This window comes from Capronia epimyces, assembly GCF_000585565.1.
Source record: "Capronia epimyces CBS 606.96 chromosome Unknown aczIQ-supercont1.3, whole genome shotgun sequence".
NCBI lineage: Eukaryota > Fungi > Ascomycota > Eurotiomycetes > Chaetothyriales > Herpotrichiellaceae > Capronia > Capronia epimyces.
In genome coordinates this window covers 3,616,995-3,636,471 of record NW_006912906.1, presented here as the reverse complement: position 1 = coordinate 3,636,471, position 19,477 = coordinate 3,616,995, and the positions used below count along the sequence as shown (strand labels likewise).

General features: G+C 51.9%; 5 protein-coding genes across 5 annotated transcripts in view; 4 read left to right on the top strand and 1 right to left on the bottom strand.

Moving 5' to 3' along the window:
* Window positions 1–3,302: 3,302 nt before the first annotated feature.
* On the bottom strand, window positions 3,303–4,808 carry A1O3_04563 (carbamoyl-phosphate synthase arginine-specific small chain; the record flags this gene model as incomplete). Its single annotated transcript, XM_007734691.1, has 2 exons — window positions 3,303–3,598; window positions 3,659–4,808. 2 exons carry the CDS (start codon window positions 4,806–4,808, stop codon window positions 3,303–3,305), a joined length of 1,446 nt encoding a protein of 481 aa, XP_007732881.1.
* A 1,050-nt stretch (window positions 4,809–5,858) lies between these two features.
* A1O3_04562 (cell division cycle protein 123) lies at window positions 5,859–6,887 on the top strand (the record flags this gene model as incomplete). The annotated part of the gene is made up of 1 exon (XM_007734690.1): window positions 5,859–6,887. The coding sequence occupies one exon, from the start codon at window positions 5,859–5,861 to the stop codon at window positions 6,885–6,887; it is 1,029 nt and encodes a 342-aa protein (XP_007732880.1).
* A 3,302-nt stretch (window positions 6,888–10,189) lies between these two features.
* On the top strand, window positions 10,190–12,880 carry A1O3_04561 (uncharacterized protein; the record flags this gene model as incomplete). Its single annotated transcript, XM_007734689.1, has 7 exons — window positions 10,190–10,657; window positions 10,764–11,140; window positions 11,193–11,325; window positions 11,378–11,857; window positions 12,039–12,359; window positions 12,454–12,525; window positions 12,578–12,880. The coding sequence occupies 7 exons, from the start codon at window positions 10,190–10,192 to the stop codon at window positions 12,878–12,880; spliced, it is 2,154 nt and encodes a 717-aa protein (XP_007732879.1).
* A 763-nt stretch (window positions 12,881–13,643) lies between these two features.
* A1O3_04560 (uncharacterized protein) lies at window positions 13,644–16,221 on the top strand (the record flags this gene model as incomplete). Its single annotated transcript, XM_007734688.1, has 2 exons — window positions 13,644–13,925; window positions 14,002–16,221. 2 exons carry the CDS (start codon window positions 13,644–13,646, stop codon window positions 16,219–16,221), a joined length of 2,502 nt encoding a protein of 833 aa, XP_007732878.1.
* A 2,200-nt stretch (window positions 16,222–18,421) lies between these two features.
* The window catches only part of A1O3_04559 (uncharacterized protein), a gene marked incomplete at both ends in the record, with an annotated part of 1,476 nt that continues 420 nt past the window's right edge, over window positions 18,422–19,477 (top strand). Inside the window, one exon of the mRNA XM_007734687.1 lies at window positions 18,422–19,465. Coding sequence (XP_007732877.1) covers window positions 18,422–19,465 — 1,044 coding nt within the window. The remainder of the gene's footprint in view (window positions 19,466–19,477) is intronic.

Here is a 19,477-nt window from a genome sequence, read left to right as displayed (position 1 = left end):
TTTCAGGCATGCAATATTGTGGGATAAAGGCGTCTATTACGTAGGTGTAGGTTATTTTCTGTTTTTTCCCAGCCCTTCGATTGGCCTCCCGAGACAGCGCTGAATTTGGGTGGCGCCGACCGGGTTTCCGATTAGGCGTTTGGTTGTAATGGTGACTTGATTACTGAGGGGCAGTGGACAGTTGACATGCTTTGGCCTTTCCCTAGGGGTTCTCCGGATGCCCTGGTATGCCTGCTAGCTGCCTGTGGGTTCATCAGTGTTTGGTCGGCCATTCATTCTTCTCGTAACCTGGAGTATACTCTCCCCCCCCGGATGGCTTTGGCATGGCAGTGGGACAGGAAAACATGCAGGGACTCGAGGACTCCAGGAAGGGAGATAGATTGAGTTCATGACGAGTAGGTAGCTTGGTATAGAGGGCTCCCAAACGGACTCCGTAGAACAAGTGGTAACTAGGGCCCCTGTTCAGTTGTAGTGGTGCGCAGACTAGGACAGAGACGTTGTGCCACATCCGCTTGCGAACGATGGTGTGCAAGCAGTAGATTGTACGCAGCGACAAACGAGCGAAAGAGGAGGGCGGACGAGAGATAGAGAGAAGCGCGTATAAGTGGATTGAAGGATAATGGTCGATAATGTTGAATACTGCATAATGAGTAATGGTTCATGGTTAGTGACGCAGTGCTCCATACCTAGTGAACCACTCTGGCAGATGCTGGCGTTGGCGTTGGTGTTGGCGTTGGCGTTGAGTGTTGACCTCGATGGTCGGGTTGAGGTTGACGCTGCTTTCAGAGCGCTGTTGCCGAGTTGGCCATGCTTGTTGGCGCAGGTGCTCTGCCACCTGTCCATCGTCTCTCGTCTCTCCTAATCCCGATCCGATCCCTTCTGTTCTCCTTCTCTTCTCCGTACATCTTACCTGCGCTAATGGAACATGAGCAGGACCATGACTTTAGCCGGAGTCTGGAGTAATATCCATACACACGAGCAACTCCTTGTTCGCCATCCAAGCCTCACTTCTGCCGGTCGACGTCTCTCTCTTCTCCAAAGCCATGATCTTGCAGGCTTGCCGTCATCATTTGCCTCTGGAGGGTCATACTTTGACAGATAAAGAGCTTGCATACACGAGTCTCCTTCCCCGACGTCAAAATCCTTAGCTCTCCTTCCTTCGACTACCCCTGTCCCTGCGCTCACCTGCAGTGACCTTTAGCCGCAAACCTGAGCGCTGATCCTTTTCAATTTTGTCATAGTTGTCCTCCGCTTCGACAACACCTACAACCTTTTGTCCAATGGCCTTCCTTCGGCTATCTATCCGAACAACCCTAACTTATGTACTACCTTGAGTCAAGTCGAGTCGAGGAGAGCTGACATGCCTTCAATTCTACTCTCGCTTGCCACAAGACCATGATGAAGCGGTGCCGTCAACGCCGCTCAAGGGCTGCCAGAGACTCATCCTGCAACTTCTACCAATAACTGTCCCTATTTGTTGTCAGCCAGCAAGCTTCGCTAAGCCGGAAAAGAAGCAGCGGGAAGGAAGCCGCCTGTCTCTCCCCAGGAGACACACAAGCTGTTCAGATAGTAGACGGTCGTGCAAGACCGTGGTTGAACCATCTGAGAACAATACAAGGTTGCCTCGACTTTCATTCTCCAATTTGTTAACAGACGCTGGTCTTAACCGAGGCATCAATTCGACGAAGATCTATGTTAAGCATATGTGCAGGAACCCACGTGAATTCATGCATCTTTCACATGGAAGCCGATCAGGCCGGCAGGTTCGTAGAGGAACTGTCCTGTCAGGCCTCCGGTGATCCCCGTCGTTGTTTCACGTGTTGATAATCTGTTGATCTCTCCTGTTGATCAAATTAAGACAGCTTCCACGATCCACAAGTACTAAGGAATCCCAACTTCCGGTGTGTTCAGGAACCGATGTCCAATACCCACATATCACATATTCTGCAGAGACAACTAATCATGTTCATGGGAGCCAAAGATACGACGAAGAATACTCCTCGGCTTGGAGTGTTGTCTCTTAATATTCCCGTTAGCTGTTTTGGGTTGATCAATTTCCCTAGTTTAGCCATGGTTGCAAACCACGCCTTCGAACATCAAACCCACACAGTCACCCGTATGGTTATTCCTCGCTACGCTGACAGGGGTGGGCAGTGGACCTATAGTTCGACATCGACACGAGTCAATCCTCCATAGCAGATACGTTGTTGGCAAGAGGTCGATGGCAAAGAATTGTCCTCTGCAACTAGCAGCAACCAGCTTCAACCACCATGGCTTAAGAAGGCCTATGGATGTCAACCATTGTTTGCTATTATGATTGATGGACTTAGCATAACCCTCCCTAATTTATCCACTCTTTTGAGGCGCAGCGCTGGGTTAGAGCTGAGCTACAGGTCGAGGCAGGAGTACCTGCAAAGTCAATGTTGTTGCTCAACCAATTTCCCCCTGTTCTATGGCCCTGCGAAGCAATCCCCTGCAGAGCTATGCGAGCTGTTTCTCTCCGGCGCAGTCTTAGTGCACCCACTTGGCCGGACTACATTTCCAGTAGGTCATCATTAGATGAAACTCTAAGGTGAAGAGGTATCTCGGAGCATACCTTTTGGTGTCCAAGCCAAAAAGAACTGCCTCAACGCTACAACATCCTGTCACGAAAGGCTAGGGTGGCCCTCAGCCGGTTAGGGACCGCTTGAAAGCACTCGATATTCCAGCACTTTATTCCCAGAAATCTGGACCTTCAGTCAACGCTACTGTAGATATTGCTATACGGGGATCACCCGCAATAATACCACCTGTGTGATCTCGCGTCTGGCTGGACGCTTGCTTGGATGTTCCGAACGGCCGTTCTCGCTTTACGGATTGGTCCTCACTTGTCTCATACCTGTTCAGGCCAGCGGGTCAATGCTACATCCTACAGGCACCAACCTGCTCAGGCAGCACGATTCATCATCACAGGAAGAGTCATACAGTAAGTCCACTGGGCTGAACAACGGAGGGTGTGTGTTTCCTCCAGGCTCTACCAGATGACCTATTATTCGGGGAATAGCATGTTAGTTGGTATACAAAAGGTAGCAGATCTTTGTAATCGCCGCAACGACAACGATCCTTAACATACTTCAGACAAGAGAGACACCGAGTGGAGCTTAGCGCACGGGTTTTCTGCATCATCACGTTATATTCTTCCAGCCATTAATCGACAAACTTGAACATCCATAATGGTAACGATGTAAAAGCAGGACAGTTCGTTGGAGATAATCATTGTTCATCCTGAATTGCGCCCATCTAAAGCCCATATCTCCGTCCCATCATGCAGCACCAGCAGCGTAGACCCTCTCAGGCTCTGTGCTCTCTTGGCTCTTAGAGGCCATCATGTTTCGGATCCCTTGGGTCAGCTCAACGCCCACCCTCTCCTTGGCCAACAGATCCACCAGCAATGGACTAGGACTGCTCTCTCGTTGGGGTTGGAAAGCGGACTGACTCTGCTTATATTTCTGCACGTTGTCCAGGTACATGTCGAACAAGTAAGAAGAATCAAGCGGACCTCCCTTGGCCTCGGGATGGAATTGGGTAGAGAAGATCGGCCGAGATGCATGGATCAGACCTTTATAAAAGACGTAAGTAATTGTCATTTGATCGGGAATGAAAGAGTGTTCTGGCTAACCTTCATTGGAATTGTCGTTCAAGTTAATGAAGTAAGGTTTCCAGTCCGGGGGTAGGGTGGAAACATCAACCGCATAGCCATGATTCTGACTCGTGATATGGCATTTTCCTGTTGTGAGATCCAAGGCAGGGATATTGTGGGCTCGGTTACCATACTTAAGCTTAATGGTTCGGGCCCCAGCAGCAAGGGCCAAAAGCTGGTGGCCCAGGCAGATACCCATGATCGGGACTTGGGAGGTCTCCATCAACTTCCGAAGATGGTAGACAGTGTCCTGGCAATGAGTTGGGTCACCGGGACCGTTGGAGATGAACACACCATCGAAGTGGTGAGCAACCTTGTGAATGGGATAGTCGAAAGGAAAGGCGGTGACGCTGGCACCTCGACTGACCAGACTACGGAGGATATTCTCCTTGACACCGCAGTCGATGACAGCAACGTGGGCAGTTGGAGAAGGAGCGCTGACATGAAATGGCGCCTTGGTGCTGACTTTGCGGACAAGATTGATTTGCTCCGGATCAACGAACGCCTCATCCTGATCCTGGTCGTATTCTTCTCCAATGGTTATTCGGGCAAGACTGGAGCCTTCTTCTCGCAGGTAGGTAACGATAGCGCGGGTGTCGACCCCGGTGATAGCTGGGACACCTTCCCTAGCACACCACTCGCTCAGGCTTTCGACCGCAGTCCAATGAGAGTATCTTGCTGCAACATCCGCCACTACCACACCCACAGCCTGGATATGAGGGCTTTCAAAATATTTGAAGAGGCCATATTCGTCTCGAACATTCGACGGGACACCGTAGTTACCGATGAGAGGTTGAGTAAAGACCAGAATCTGGCCCCGGTAGGAGGGGTCGGTGAGTGACTCAGGATAGCCAACCAGGGATGTTGTGAAGACAGCCTCTCCTGAAATATTGCTTCGCGCACCGAAAGAAGTGCCTTGAAATATGGGACCATTCCGAATAGTGAATGTGGCCGGCTCGAAGGAGGGAGTAGTGTGTCGATATTTCTTGTGTAGAGGCAGTTGCTGCTCTCGGGGGGTATTGTTCGAGACCGTTGCCAGAGGTCGAGCTCGCAAGGCCTTCGAAGTGTTCGACAAGGTCTTGGTTGCCTTGGGCAAGAGGGTCGTCGGCCTCAAAGCTTGAGAAAACATTTTGGATTGGTATGTCTATCCTGTTTCCTCCAGACCGCTAGTTTGCTTGAGCTTTCCACAAATGATCTATCGTAAGGGTTAGAAAACAAATCGGGAGCGTGGAGGAGAGTCAATAGGTACCACTAATGTAATCCTATCAATCCATGAATTAGCAGATGTCCAAACAATGACTCCGATGACGTTTTTCCTGGCGTCAAACGAGAAAAGAGGTGCTTATCAGTGGGCGGGCGCGGAGCAGATATTTACCTGAGAGGTGAAGATGCTTGGGAAGCACATGAACGCGATAGCGACTCTTCAGAAGCAGCAGCAGCAATGAAAAGGAACCTCTTTAGTGCGCTGGAGGCGGAAGAGGAACTAGAAGCAAGGCTTTCTGCACGAAATTCTTTTCTCTGCAGCACGAGGTGTGGAGATGGAACTGCAGAAGATTGGTGGGAGAAGAAAAAACAGGTGCAGCTGGCGCAGTGGGCGCGGAGTTGACTCTTCGTCCAATTAAGCTTGTCGGAATGGCGCAAGGGGAAATTTCTGTTGCTCGTGACGAAAGAGATGCATTTTGCAGGTGATCGAATTGACGTTTTCCGGGATCTGCACCATCTTCAGGGAGGCATGCTACGTAGATTCCTCTCCTGTGGCATTCAAGAGAGAGTAGTATATTACAACATCTTACATTCCTAAACTGTGGCGAGGTTAGGGGTGTTCTCGTTGAGGTCTGGAAGAGTTCTCGGACAGTCACGTGACATATGTCATAGCACGTGACTAGATTCGTCCGTTCGAGAACAGGCGTGGCCCAACTTTGCCTTCTCTAAAAAGGAGTTGACAACACTAGAACGCATTGCTGGGTCCAAACAGCAGTGATTATCCTCATTGCTGAGATCTCCCCCGCTGACAACGCAGGATGAAACACCTTGTTTAATCAGCAGTGTGGTTGAACTTCAACAACTGGACCAGAAGATTCCACGAGCAAACTTGAGTCATCACTTGCTCTCTGAGGAACGAATATTTCCTCACGCCAACTGCCTCATGAATTTCTAGATTGCTCAAAATCGAACCAATATGTCTGACGAGGGCTCTGAGACCATCACAACTCTACCTTTCCCGCCGGTCACTGCCGCGCATATTCTGAACTGTTCGTTTCATTCGTGGCACCCACTTTTTAGGCCTTTGACACCGAAGGCCAGACTGATTCCATTATCGCCACCATTCCTGGAGTACCTCCGAGCTGATGGCATCTTGTTGCCTCCAGACAACAGTCCAAATGATGCGGATAGCGGCTTCGAAGACGAGGAAGAAGAAGACCCGTCAGAACCGTGGTCGGATATCCACGAGCGGATTCGGTCAACCATTTACGAACTTGGAGGAAAAGTCGTCCCTAAACTGAACTGGTCTGCCCCAAAGGATGCAACATGGATGGCGACCACAAACGACATGGAGTGTCGGACTCCGAACGACATTTACCTCCTTTTGAAATCTAGTGACTTCGTCACTCACGACTTGGAACAGGCCTTCGACGGTTGCATCGATCAGGCTGAGATCCCGTACCACCTTGTACTGCGGAAGTCTTTCAACCTCAATCCATCATTAGAGTTTCGTTGTTTCGTACGGAAGAGGAAACTTATTGCCATCAGTCAACGTGAGATGAACTATTTTGAGTTTCTTTTCGAGCTGAGACAGTCGTTTAAGGCCAAAATCCAGGATTTTCTAGAGCGCCTATCAGACTTTCCGGACGCGAATTTTGTGTTCGATGTCTACATACCTCCACCACATGATCGGGTTTGGCTCATAGACATCAATCCGTGGGCCCCAAGGACAGACCCTTTATTATTTTCGTGGCTCGAGATACTACAAATCCCTGAGCCAGAAAAGGATACTATCTTTGATCCTGAATTTCGACTTGTGCAACGCGATGACCCCGAGGCGTATCAATTCGCAACCACGAAGTACAGCGCTCATAAGCTGCCGAAAGAGGTTGTCGACGCGAGCATGGCGCCAAGCGAGATGAAGAACATGATGGAAGAGTGGAAACGTGTGATGGAAAAGCAAGTCGACGAGGATTCAGAGGATTCAGAGGACTCAGTCACTTGAACACAGAAGCTCTCGTAACACTGCGGCCGTGGCATTGGAGAGACTCACGCAATTGCAATATACCATGTGATGGCAAGACGGAGTGTGACCGTATATGCAATCCAGCCGCTCCCTTCAAAACATTTGAAAACACGATAACTTGTGGCATGGCGCGGTATGACAGGGCGGGGCCACCATGATGCAGAGTCCTAGTCACAAGCTGCCATACTTTCTACTGGTTTTATGGCCACTCAAGCTTCTCCTGCAGACTTCACACTAATGTCACCTTCCAATCTGGACCAAAACAGTCAAATTCTGCCCCATATTGTCAGAGCTCGTGACACAAAGGCCAGCCCTTGCCGGAATACACCCTTGCTACGAGTACTGACCTAGCAAAGATCGAATCATGATGATACAGACGGGTGGGAATCTCGACACGAGTCTTCGGAAACGAACTGCAGATCAATACTGTGGAGAAGCACACTCCGAGACACCGCCTGATGCTGCAGTAACGCAAAGGTGGTTTCTATTATCTCATATCGTCAACAAGCATCGTGTTAAGATGCTGCCCCAATCGCACAGAGATGAGTCCCTCGAATTTGTTTCCTTTAGGTCGGCGCGGCGGAGCGCTCGATGCAGTGCTCTTCATGACACTCAATTCTAGTCCTGGGAAAATTTCACCCCCTTTATGGACCTGTTCAACCACGTGTATGAGGATCTGTACTTCTGATCTGTATTTCTCTCAAGCCGAAGAATCCACAGACCTGCCACAATACAACGCTGCTCAACATACTTCACAGCGATTCACGAGCTCTTGCGCCCTCATCTGACGCCCTCTCACGACCAAGGCTGTGCTCCACCAACAGTTCTACGTTAAACGCCTGTGAAAGGGGTTTGTCATGCCTTACGCTCGCGTATCAAAAGGGAGTTCCATCTCGACACAGTGTTCCTCAGTCTGGTGGTTTGGTGCATCTTCTCTGCAACCCGGTATCACCGCACTTAGGTCGGTCGGCACTTTGTGCTTCAAGCCAACACGCTGTGCCACTCGAGCACCAGACGCCTTTGTATGCAACGAGGTCTAACATGGCATCAGACAAATCTCGCAGAAGCACCTTCAAGTCATGGCCGTTGCTTGGATATTGCACGTTGTCGACAATCGTTGATCCTCACCGTTGTGATTGTGTCGGGGCAATAGGCAGTCGATTGTGGATCTGGCTCAAGCTTGCGCGAATATTTCTCAGGTACAATATTGCGGTGAAGCTGATTAGATACTATTTTCGAAAAGAGTGCGGAAAGATGGTTCACTTCGTTGGCCGGCACCAAACACCTAGTCCAGCTGACCATCACGTTTGCGGGACCGACAGTCACACCGCAGACTTCTCTGCCTCACCTGAGATCATGGAATCTGTGACATAAAGGCTGTTCTCTGACCCAATGAATTCTTCGTTCACACAAACTTCTGGCCAATTTCTTAACGATGTCGAGCTTAACGCTAGATCTTGGGGGCTTGCCTCCTCTCCTCTGACGGCGGCCTCCACCAAAAGTCGTGCATGTCTCCCATGTTGACGGCATATGGCATAATGTGGCGGTTCCATACATGATCCCTACCCCTACATTCGAGTGCGAGCCAACTGCGGCCCCAATTGCAAATGGCCTGCCGAATGATTCACAGGTGGGAGCGTTGACTGGTACGGAGTAGGTATCAATTAGTGCACCAGCGTATGTCTACGGAATACAGAATACGTACGTACCTGAGGCTTAAGGCTTAGGGGCTTAGGGGCTAGTGATGAGGTGCGCCCCAGGCGACCTTAAAGGCATCCAGGCCTAGGCAACGCATTCTCTGGTTTGGACAGGCGACGACTCTCTCTAAGCTTGTTGCCCGACCCCTGCGCTGCATGAATACCTTAAGGTAGATATAATTATATGACTTGCATCCATCTGTGCCGTATGCTGTGTTGCCCGGACCGGCACCCTTAGCGGTGCAATCATAAGGTGGTGCCTATGGGGTACGGAAGCTAGCTGACTTAGTACCTAAGGTAGCATCACCAGTATACATATGGATCAGGAGCAATATCGAGGCCTCTCGGCGCGATGAATATGTTGCTGGTGCTTCTCTTAGGTGCACTGTCTGTAGCCTCTCTCTATTTTATAGTCAACACTCGACATATGATATAAATGTCAGACGATCGCTCCTTTTTCTATGAAACTCGCTTTTTCTTTCCGGCGCTAGGGTCGGGGGGAGGTGGGAACACACGGGAGGTAAGGCAGGGATCGTTGTCTGACCTTCCAAGGTACGGATACATGCACTTACACAACAGCCTTGTGCACGTCGGTTCTCTGTGTCGCTTCTCTCTTTATGGCGGAGCGTTCGAGAAAGATAGGGGGCGCCACTCGAAGTCGATTACCTTAGAAGGTGCTAGGGCCACCACAACATGCCTTGTCTAGGGGTTCTGTTTCGATCTCTCCCCGTCGTCTTCTTCAAAGTTCGGTGAAATATTTTGCTCTGGGGTGGGTGTATACGATTCGTTGGGTTTGGATGAACGCTAATTGCTGACCAGTATCAGTCGTTCCTCGTGTTTGCCTTGCATCCTCCTAGCCTCCTGCGCGCGTCGCCGAGTGACAAGTGCCATCCATTTGGGCACGATCTTTGACGGAAACATCTATGGTGAGTAGCCACTCCAGTCAGAGGGATAGGGGCTTCCCGCTTCAGGGCGGGATGTCCGCTTCATTTCTTGGGCAGCAACGGAGAGTGCGCGTGACTGATTTGGATGTGTCGAATAGCCCCCAAAACCAGCCCCGAGAAAGCCAGCGGTGTTCCTTTGGACGTGTGTGGGTGCTCCGCAGACTCTTCTTTGCTCGACCGACGCTGACGAGAGGACTAGTGTCGCTGTACACGTTCTAACATTCCAATCAGGAGCCAAAAGTGCCCTAAATGCGGCCAAACAAGGTGCCAGACATGCAAGACAGAGCGGCTGAAATAGAACATGAAAGCCCGCCGCATGCGCCCGATCTACTATCCAAAAGTCTGTGAGGCTGCCCTGTGTGGCTTGCTCTGTACATATTATACTTCCAAGGACTGCGATGGCAGTCCATGTCCTTCTTGTTTGCTAAAATCTGAAGCCTGCCGCAACACAAGCCCCTTGGGCAGACTGATTATAGCCGTCCATTTATACTTGTGGACCCCTAGCCCTCTGGGGCTCCCTTCTCACTGTCCTGCGCGTGTGTCTCCCGGTGCAGTCGACCTCGAGGGCCTTTGCAGTCGTTCACTTCATCTGTTCTTGATTCCAGCTCTCCTCTCGGAGCATCTTGACATATCTGACATGATGGAATATCGCAGCGAGGAGGAAGACGAGGAAGCGGGTTGGGAAGATGTTCGAAAGTCACGCATTGTGTCAAAGAGGCTGCCTCTCCAATGGAGTCCGAGGTTCACGGAGAACACGAGATCTAGCGACTGGGTGAACAATGACAACGAGGTGCCTTGGATTGAGTTAAGAGCCGAGATGAGGAGGCAAAACGGAGAAGTAAAGGGGGATCGAAATGAAGACGAGAGTGCGATTTTCGACTTCCTCCAGGGCCCCGATGAGGTGGACAGCTGTATGCCTCAAACCGACAGACTCCTCAATTTCCTTCATGGCGTAGATATGAATGCGTTGCGTGCAGAGACATGGAGTAGACAGGAGCTGCCCGAGGTAGCCTGGGTTGATGAGAGCAGATTCAGGGACGGGTTCCAGCGCTCGAGGCCCAACGAGGGTCTTTTGACAGCACACGGTCTTTACAAGCTGAGGAAAAGAGTAAGTCAGGCTGATACCTCCCAGTCTGCTCCAGCTGGCTGCGGGTGAACAAGCTCAAGCTGGAGCTGGAGTTGGAGCCCAAGATCTCCGTTGACATTATTGGCAGCGCTTTCCAATTGGGCAGGGCGGCAGTGGTGGCAGTAGTGGTTCTGATTATCAACCCGAAAGGGTTAGCCCTGGCAATCACGGACGGGCCGCCGCGGCACATGCATCCGCTTCCGCAGTCGAGCCACAGCCTGAGCAACCACAGCTGCAACTGCAACCAGAGCTGCAACTGCAACTGCAACTTCTGCAACTTGAACTCGAAGCCAAGACTGAGGCGCAAGCGGCCCTAAACTTGAAGTCCTCTCCCACCAGCGCCGACTTGAGCCTGCGCCCTTCCCTGAGATCTACCTCATGCTCAACCGACGATCCTCACGATCCCGACGCTCCTGACACTCCTGCAGATGAGGCGGTTGAGCCAGATTCTGACTGTCTAAAGATGTATGTGACAGACTCACCCACTGGTGTCTTGGCCTAATGTGATTACTTGCAGATTTGTCCAAAATCTGGATCCATGGGTTGCCTATGCTCTCATTGGCACCGCTTCTTACGTCGAGAAGAGCGCTTTTCGCGATGCCCTTGACCGCTACCTGGCCTCAGAGCCGTTTGTGGGCGTGACAATCCCAGTATGACCATCTGTTACTCCCGGATTGCGATTCTGCAATGCTAATGAATTAGGCTCAACCTTGGCCTGTATTTCGGCTGGAGTTGCACCTCCCATTTCCAGTGTGGAAGCAGTCGCAAAACCCGCATGAGGATCCGCGGCGTGGTCTGGATGGTGAGCCTCTGAGAAATTACAAAGACGTCAGTTTTCTCAACTGGGAGGATGGACCAACTCGCGAATACATTTATGAGAGCCACGTCACTTTGATTGTAGTAGGGTCAAACGAACACGCCTGGGATGCTGTTTGTTTCGAGGACAATTACTTCGAGCCACCAGACAGCAAGCATAGCGTACGGGACGCTTACTATGACAGTCTAGGCCAGGATGGCATGCCCGTGGATCCTCTATTAGGCGACGACTCCGACTTAAACTTTTCACCCAGGAAACCGCGGGAGTACTTCTTGGCCGCCCTCCTAACCCGCACCAAACAAGTCAAACGCCACTGGCTCCAGATTGAAGCCAGACTGAAAAAGAGCAAAAGGATCTATGAGCGTGTGAGTGCTATGTCCCATCTAAATTTGACCCACAACACTCGAGGAACGCGCATTTGTTTAGCTTGGAGATCCGTTCGCGCAGACAACCTATTATTATATGGATGATAGAGGGGTTAGATAAAGCCTTCCCCTCAATCCACCGTCTTCAGCCGCTATTGAGCGTCATTGACTTTTGGAATAGCGATACCGCTCAGACTTATCGGAATTGAGAGGACGCCACCCCACCCAAGAAGCCGGCAATCGCGACAGAAATCTTCAAAGATTCTCGCATTGGGTCCAAGAAATCAGAGACCTGTCAACGCAACTGTCCGATGACATTGCCAAAACTGTTGATGCCTATAGGGATTTTAAGTCGGACCACGCCCGCATTTTCCATGATCTCGATGAATCTGGGTGTGGTGCTGAGAACCTCCACGAGATTCTAAAGATAGTGCGTGACTTGGAATTGCTGAAGAGGAATTTCAAAGCCATGGAAAAACGCTGTGAGGTCACCGCCAAGCGTGTGAGTATATGAGCTCCGACTACCTTACCCCCGTCCGACAATGTCCCTGAGCCGTTCGTCTGAACATTGCTGATCATTCCCCGGACGAGTGCAGCTTGACACCGACAACAATAATCGTCAAGGGAGGCTGGCACAGGCTAATAAGGGAATGGCAGAAGTCATGATGGTACGTTCCCAACTTCAAGTGTGTAAGAGGCGCGGGCTGAAATCGATCGCAGAAATATGTCACTCCTCTCGGATTAACAGCAGCCATCTTCTCCATGGATAAGAAGGTGCTGCCTCCTTTTATTCCGCAAAGTTCGCCGTCCTTTTTTATCATCCTTCTCGTATTATTCGCCTTTGCGCATTCTATCCACCTTCAACCAGCCAAGGTGGTCACCAGAATTGGATTTGTTGGAAGGAAGCTGAAGGCAGCGACCACGGAGGTATTGCTTGTCCGACAGTTGAACCTGAGACCCCCGTGGAACCTGAGACGCCGGCGGAATCCAGGAAACCAGGGAACAATTGAAGCTCTGATATGATTGCATGAGCCAGACAATCATTGCTTCTTCAATTCCGGTTGAGAACCCATCGGCGATCCTAACGGAGTCCCCTCGAATGCAGGATGGTTGACAGTGAGGTACCGGTCAATCCTTCTGCATTTGAGGAGTGATGGCCACCGATAATTTACTCTGGAAGCCCGCTTAGGCCCCTTGCTCGATGTAAAGCTATATGCGTCGGACAGAAAAACACGGATTGGCGACGCTCTGTGCTCGCGCCAACCTATACAACAATGGTTGAAGTCTCCGGTCGGCGCTGCCAAATTTCTCACCAACTCGCCCAGCGGGTAACAGCAAGTTCTGAACATCGGACATAGCAAGAAGAGGAGGCTACGTGGATTGCTTCGGCCATCATTTGCGGCCATGTCGATTTAAGGCTGGATGTACCGCTGACTCCCGACCAGGAGGCTGGGAGTTCTCCAGGAGCATGTTTGGACCCTAGGTGCGTGGATAGTCTTGGTGAAACCCCTGCAAGCTGTGCAATGGCAGAACAGCAGGTTCTCCCGCCGACAGACCGGCAATGCGCTGTCACCAGCAGGACGGTGTGACTTCCTTGGTGATCATTCATGCCCGACCCCGCCTAAATGGGCGTCCGAGCTGATTCGTCGCCCTGATTTATAGATCATCTGTGTTATCATGATAGCCGGGAGGCAGAAGCATCAATAAGAGTTCAAAGACCTCCTCTCCCGAGTCTCGCTCCTGTCCATGTACATGCCTTTTTCGGGCGCACATCGACACGGCCGCCATGTCGACACGGTCGTCCGATGGCCTTCAGGCTGTGCTTGAAGGAGTGGGAGTGCAGAGTCCAATTCCACAGTTCCCATTGGCTGATACGCAAAATAGTCCAGTTGATATATACCTGTCGTATCTTGCGGATACGCTGACCCAACTCACTGGATGCGAACCTTCCATCGCCTACGAGTCCATTCAATGGGCTAACGACGTGGGAGACCTCGTGGTGGTACTGCCACGGCTGCGGCTGCCGAACATCGACCCTAAAGTTCTATCTGATGACCTCCAGCACAATGTGAGCCTATATCTGCCTTACTTCCCCCGGCTTCACCGTGTGTGTCGGTCTTACATACGTGGTTACCGCCCTCTAGTTCCCGGACACGCCGCTTTATGCCGCTCCGTTCAGCGATGGATACAATCTTCGGTTCTTTTTCGACAGCTGCACCCTTGCGCAGGTGGTCCTGCCTTACATTATTGACCGTGGATCTGCATACGGGAAAGATGAGTCCAGCGGGTTCCGCGATCATGAGAAGCCGGACGCTGGGCGCAAGAAAGTCGTGGTGGAATTTTCGTCTCCGAACCTTGGTCAGGAATTTGACGGGAATCACCTCCGCAGCACCATCATCGGCGCATACATTGCTTCCATCTACGAAAGCATGGGATGGGATGTATGCCGAATGAATTTTCTCGGTGACTGGGGCAAGAACATCGGCCTGTTGGCCGTAGCATGGTTTAGATTTGGCTCGGAGGAGCTCTTCGATGCGGACCCGCTCAAACACTTGCTAGACATCTACACCAAGATCGGAGAACTCTTCAAGGCCGAGCAAGAAGCGGCCAAAGTGGACGGAGTGGAGAAGCCAGACGCACCCATCGGCGAGGAGAGAGATGAATTCTTCAAGAAGATGGAAGACGGCGACCCAGATGCAGTGGCTCTCTGGGAACGGTTCCGGAAGGTCTGTGTCGCTAAGTATGCCGAGCTCTACGCCCGTCTCAACGTTGACTTCGATGAGTATTCCGGCGAATCGGAAGTCAGGCATGAGACAACCGTCGAGGTCGAGACCGCTCTAAAAGAGAAAGGGGTAGAGGAGGAAGGCGATGAGGCTTGGATCATCAACTTCAAGGGTCATGGACTCAAAGGCCTTGGGAAGCCGATAGTTCGGCATCGGAACGGCACAACCAGCTATTTACTGAGAGACGTCGCCGCGGTTCTGGAACGGAGCAGGAAATACTCCTTCGACAAGATGATCTATGTTGTCTCGGCGAAACAGGACTCACATTTCCAACAGGTTTTCAAGGCATTGGAGTTGATGGGTCAGACAGAGCTCGCCGGCCGACTTCAGCACGTCAGCTTCGGCAAGTCACTGGGGTTGTCGCCCAATTCAGGCACCGGCGGCCTTTTGCTAGGTGATATCTTGGACCAATGTCAGAGTGCTGTTTTGGAATTCTTGCAGACTCACTCAGACGACTTTCCAGAGCTGCAAACTGGAGATGCCTCAGACGTTGCAGATGCTTTGGGAATCATGGCCCTCATGACCGAGGATTTATCTATCAAGCGTGCCAACAATGTCGTCTTCGATCTCGCGAAGATGGCCACTTACGACGGGTACACCGGCCTGACTTTACAATACTGGCTGGATCAAGTCCGATCGAAGCTACGGGGATTCACAGTGGACAGAGATAGCCTTATGAATGCCGACTATTCGATGTTTATGGAAGATGCCTACCTGCCGTTTGTCGACGTGCTCCGATTGCTGGTTCAATTCCCTGGAATTGTGAAGTCTTCTTTCCGCGCATTGGAGTCTTCCACCATTCTCAGCTATTTGTTCCGTCTGGTTGACCTCCTGCCTGCTGTGTGGGATGTGGAAACGATGCAGCAGGGAGAGGAGGTCGGCGACCTCGGCGAAGAACAAATAGAAGACGCATGGGGTGTGGCGGAGGCTGATCAAGGCAAGCCTGTGCCTAGCCTGGGAGAGGTTCCGACCGAGGACGAACCAGAGCAAGCTCACAAGGATGAACAGGGAGCGCAGACCGGGGAGGGTGCAACGCAAAATGCACCAAAGCAGGACGGGCCCATGGACGACGGACACACCGGAACTCAGAATGAAATCGAAGGGAATCTCCTGCAGAACGAACAGGAGGCAGAGTCTCAAGAGCAAACCGCCAAGACGGAGCCCATGGAGGCAGAAGCAAAGGAGGACCAATCTGCCCAGGGGCCCGAGGAACAGGACCCGGCAAAAGAAGACACCAAAGAGGAGAAGTCTCCAGAAGTATCCAAGAGCGAGGGTGAAGAGTTAGAGCACGGAATGGAACTCCTTCAGGTGGATGAACCTGACCTGGTTGAGGCGACGAAGAAACCTAGCGAGCCCGAAGACGAAGGAGTGGATCTAGCTGTCGATGATGGCGAGGTGGAGGGAGGAAGTGCATCTGAAGTCACAGAGCAGTACGAGAGGCAGGACAAAGGCAAGCAGAGAGCGGCCGAGGAAGAAGAGCCGCAGCTTTCCCCGAAGGTTCTCCTGAAAGTGGCCTTCTTTGAGTGTGTACGCCACGTCTTGGAAAACGGCATGCAAATGGTTGGCCTGGTGCCAATGTGAGTGTGCGTATCGAGTCACAGTGCTTTCGAATGGCTTTATTTCCCATCATCCCCAAGGCTAGCAAAGTCCTAGAAGCTGAAGGACTCCGAGAACCTCATCGCTGTCCCCTATGACGGTACTAGTACAGTACGACAGGCTCGAGTGACGGGAAGGGTCAAATCAACGTGGATCTACATACATATATCCAGCTAGTTACGCTGGTCACTTCGATGGCCTTCCTTTTTCTTTGTTTCTCCTTCTCTCTTTTCTCTCAGTAGGCCAGATCTGCCCATGATCCAGATTATAGCAGAACCGAACCCAGATCAAAACAAGATCTCTTATTGGAGGGCCGCTCAGTGCTGTCACCCTTATGTACCTAATGTACAGTACATACGGAGTACGATACTCTACCCGTGCACAATGCTGTAAGATCCCATCAACATATCAGATGCGTTGCACCTTCCTTCCGGCCATCTCATGCAAGAGGCGCCCGAGATCCCGGCCTGAGGCCTGCCAGTGCCCGGCGTCCCTCTAGACCTTAGGGCTAAGAGGCCTCCTTACCCCCTTAGCCCCTAAGCTCAATAGAGGCTTGCTCGCTTGGTGTTCTACATAGTTTCCATGATAGGCATCTTTTCCCATGTGCCTGCACACTCGAGTCTTGATGTATCCAGGAACTCCAGCACGAATCGGTACAAAGGAGACAACGCACCTCACCTCCCGCATCGCCCGACTCGAAGCCTGGCCCCTACTGCCTACTGCGCCGAGCCTGAAGAACAGAGCGCAGGCTTAGGCTTAGGCTTAGGCTTAGGCTACTTTGTACAAACGAAACATTGACGGGCACGCTGCAGTCTCGTCCGGCTTATTAGCCAGATTCCATGGAGGCTGGAGTTGATGGGTCAGACAGAGCTCGCCGGCCGACTTCAGCACGTCAGGCATGGACATAGCGAGTGGCCTTTCCTCCATGCAAAGCCAGCGACGCCTGCTGCAGGTAAGACGTGGGGGCCCCGGGGCTCGCCTCGCCAGCAATCATCGATGGATGGCGTGGTCAACCTGGTGTGCTGACCCGATGGCTGACTGGCTGTAGAGCGGCCACATGAACCCGGCGAAGGGAAGAGACTGTCGCTCCCTCTCCCGCTCCCTCTCTCGTTCCCACCATCAGTGATCCAGTAATTCAGAGCACTTGGACCGGCCTAAGAAACAGACTCGCAGTCTGTGGTTGCCTGGACGCCACGCTCACCGTTCGAAGCGTTCAAGTTGTCGTCAACACGAATAGATTGCGTTTGGGAACTCAGATTGGCGCCTTATGTTGGGCAGCCATACATTCTAGTATTCCGTGCTGTCCTCCATATCATGCCAAAACATTGTACTAATGCATGCCAGGGGACACCAAGCCCAATCTGTCTTCACGATCCTTGCACTCCTCCAGAGGACATTTGCTGTCTCTTTACGTTCGTGTCTGGGCCAATTGAAGTGATCAAAAGCTACTACCATTTGGCAACAAAATAGAAATAGACACAACCGACAATACAAGGAGAAGGGACAAAGGCATCTTCTTTCCATGTAATCTTGTCGGCGGTGCGGTGGAATCTTGCCACTCGACTCGTTCTACTGCGCTCGGGGGCCCATTCCAACCGACCCTTGAACAGATAGGATTCAATCGGGCTCGAAAAAGCGGGATGTTCAAGTTCGTTGTTATTTAGGCAGTCTCGCAGACATGGATTCCCACGAGCTAACGGGATGCAAAACGAACCCCTCCTTGGGCGAAGCGAAACCAGCCTCACTGCGTTGACCACTGACATGGCGCCACGCTTTTGAGCGGCACAAGCATCACGATGTGCGTCTTTGACCTGTACGCGTGCAAATGCATCAACCAGTGCGGCTCTGCAGATTGAGCAGACCCAAAGAGATGGTATTTGTGCTGCTACACCTTGAACCGAGCTCCCTCTCAATGTCTTCCTCATTTCAGACCACAAAGCTGTGGTATTGACCCTTGATCAGCTGGATTAACGGGTCACTCATGGAGGCGCAGCACCGTAGCCTCTTTATAAAGCAAGTCTCCCTCCACCAAGCGGAGGCTGTTGTCCTTTTTTCGCACTAACATGGCAATAGATGGTGTCAGAGTGAGCAGGTTGAGCTGTACGTGGGCGGACAAGATGGTCCCCTCAGTCGATTCCTAGTACCTGAAGAGCTCCTCCGCCGCCGGTCACGAAAATTCCGGGAGATGCTGGAAGGCCGCGTAAAAGAATGGAAAGCATGGCGTGTCAAGCTGCAGCTGCCTGACACCAAGGTCCAGACGATGGAGGATTTCTTCATCTGGACATTCTCGCCCCAGCCACAGATTGATCATGGTGCATTGTTCGATGACGTGGTCCGCCTGGGGATCTTCGCGTGGAAATACCAAATTCCGGCATTGAGCAACCAGGTCACAGACATGATTCGCACCAACCTGGCGAGCGGGGAATGGGAGCTCCTGGCCCAGACTGTCGATGACATCTATGAGGCGGCGCCGGCGGGCAGTCCGCTGCGAGAAGTTGTCCGCGCAGCTCTGGGGCGGGTTCGGTCCAGCGTGGAAGACAAGGGCTCGATCAGGGAGGAGTGGCGACACACAATGGTGAAACACTCCCAGCTCGGGGTGGACTATATCGAGGCCACACTTTCGGATTGGAAACGTCAGAACTACTTATCTGGTGTGTGCCGGTTCCATGACCACCAGGGGCTCACCAATCAAAATGGATTCCTTGCGGACGGTTGTCCATATGCCAAAGAAGACTGTTATCCAAGTTGGGAGGAGCCTGCCTTGAACGGGTTCAACGTCGAGGAGCAGGAGCCTGGCATTGTCAGCCCAGAGGCGAATGGCGGGGCGGAACCTCTAGATGCGATACCGGCTGTCGACGAGTATGTGCAGGGACTCCCAACTAAAGAAGAACCTGCTGTCGAGGAACCGACTCCAGCACCACCCGAGTCGCTGCCTGAAGAAGCACCCGCGGACGTGTTTGAAGAGGAAGCTGTTCCTATTGAGGAGCCTGTTGCTGCTGAGGAGCCTGTTGCTGCTGAGGAGCCTGTTGCTGATGAGGAGCCTGTTACTGCTGAGGAGCCTGTTGCTGATGAGGAGCCTGTTGCTGATGAGGGGCCTGTTACTGCTGAGGAGCCTGTTACTGCTGAGGAGACTGTTCCTGTTGAGGAGCCTGTTACTGCTGAGGAGCCTGTTACTGCTGAGGAGCCTGTTCCTGTTGAGGAGCCTGTTCCTGTTGAGGAGCCTGTTCCTGTTGAGGAGCCT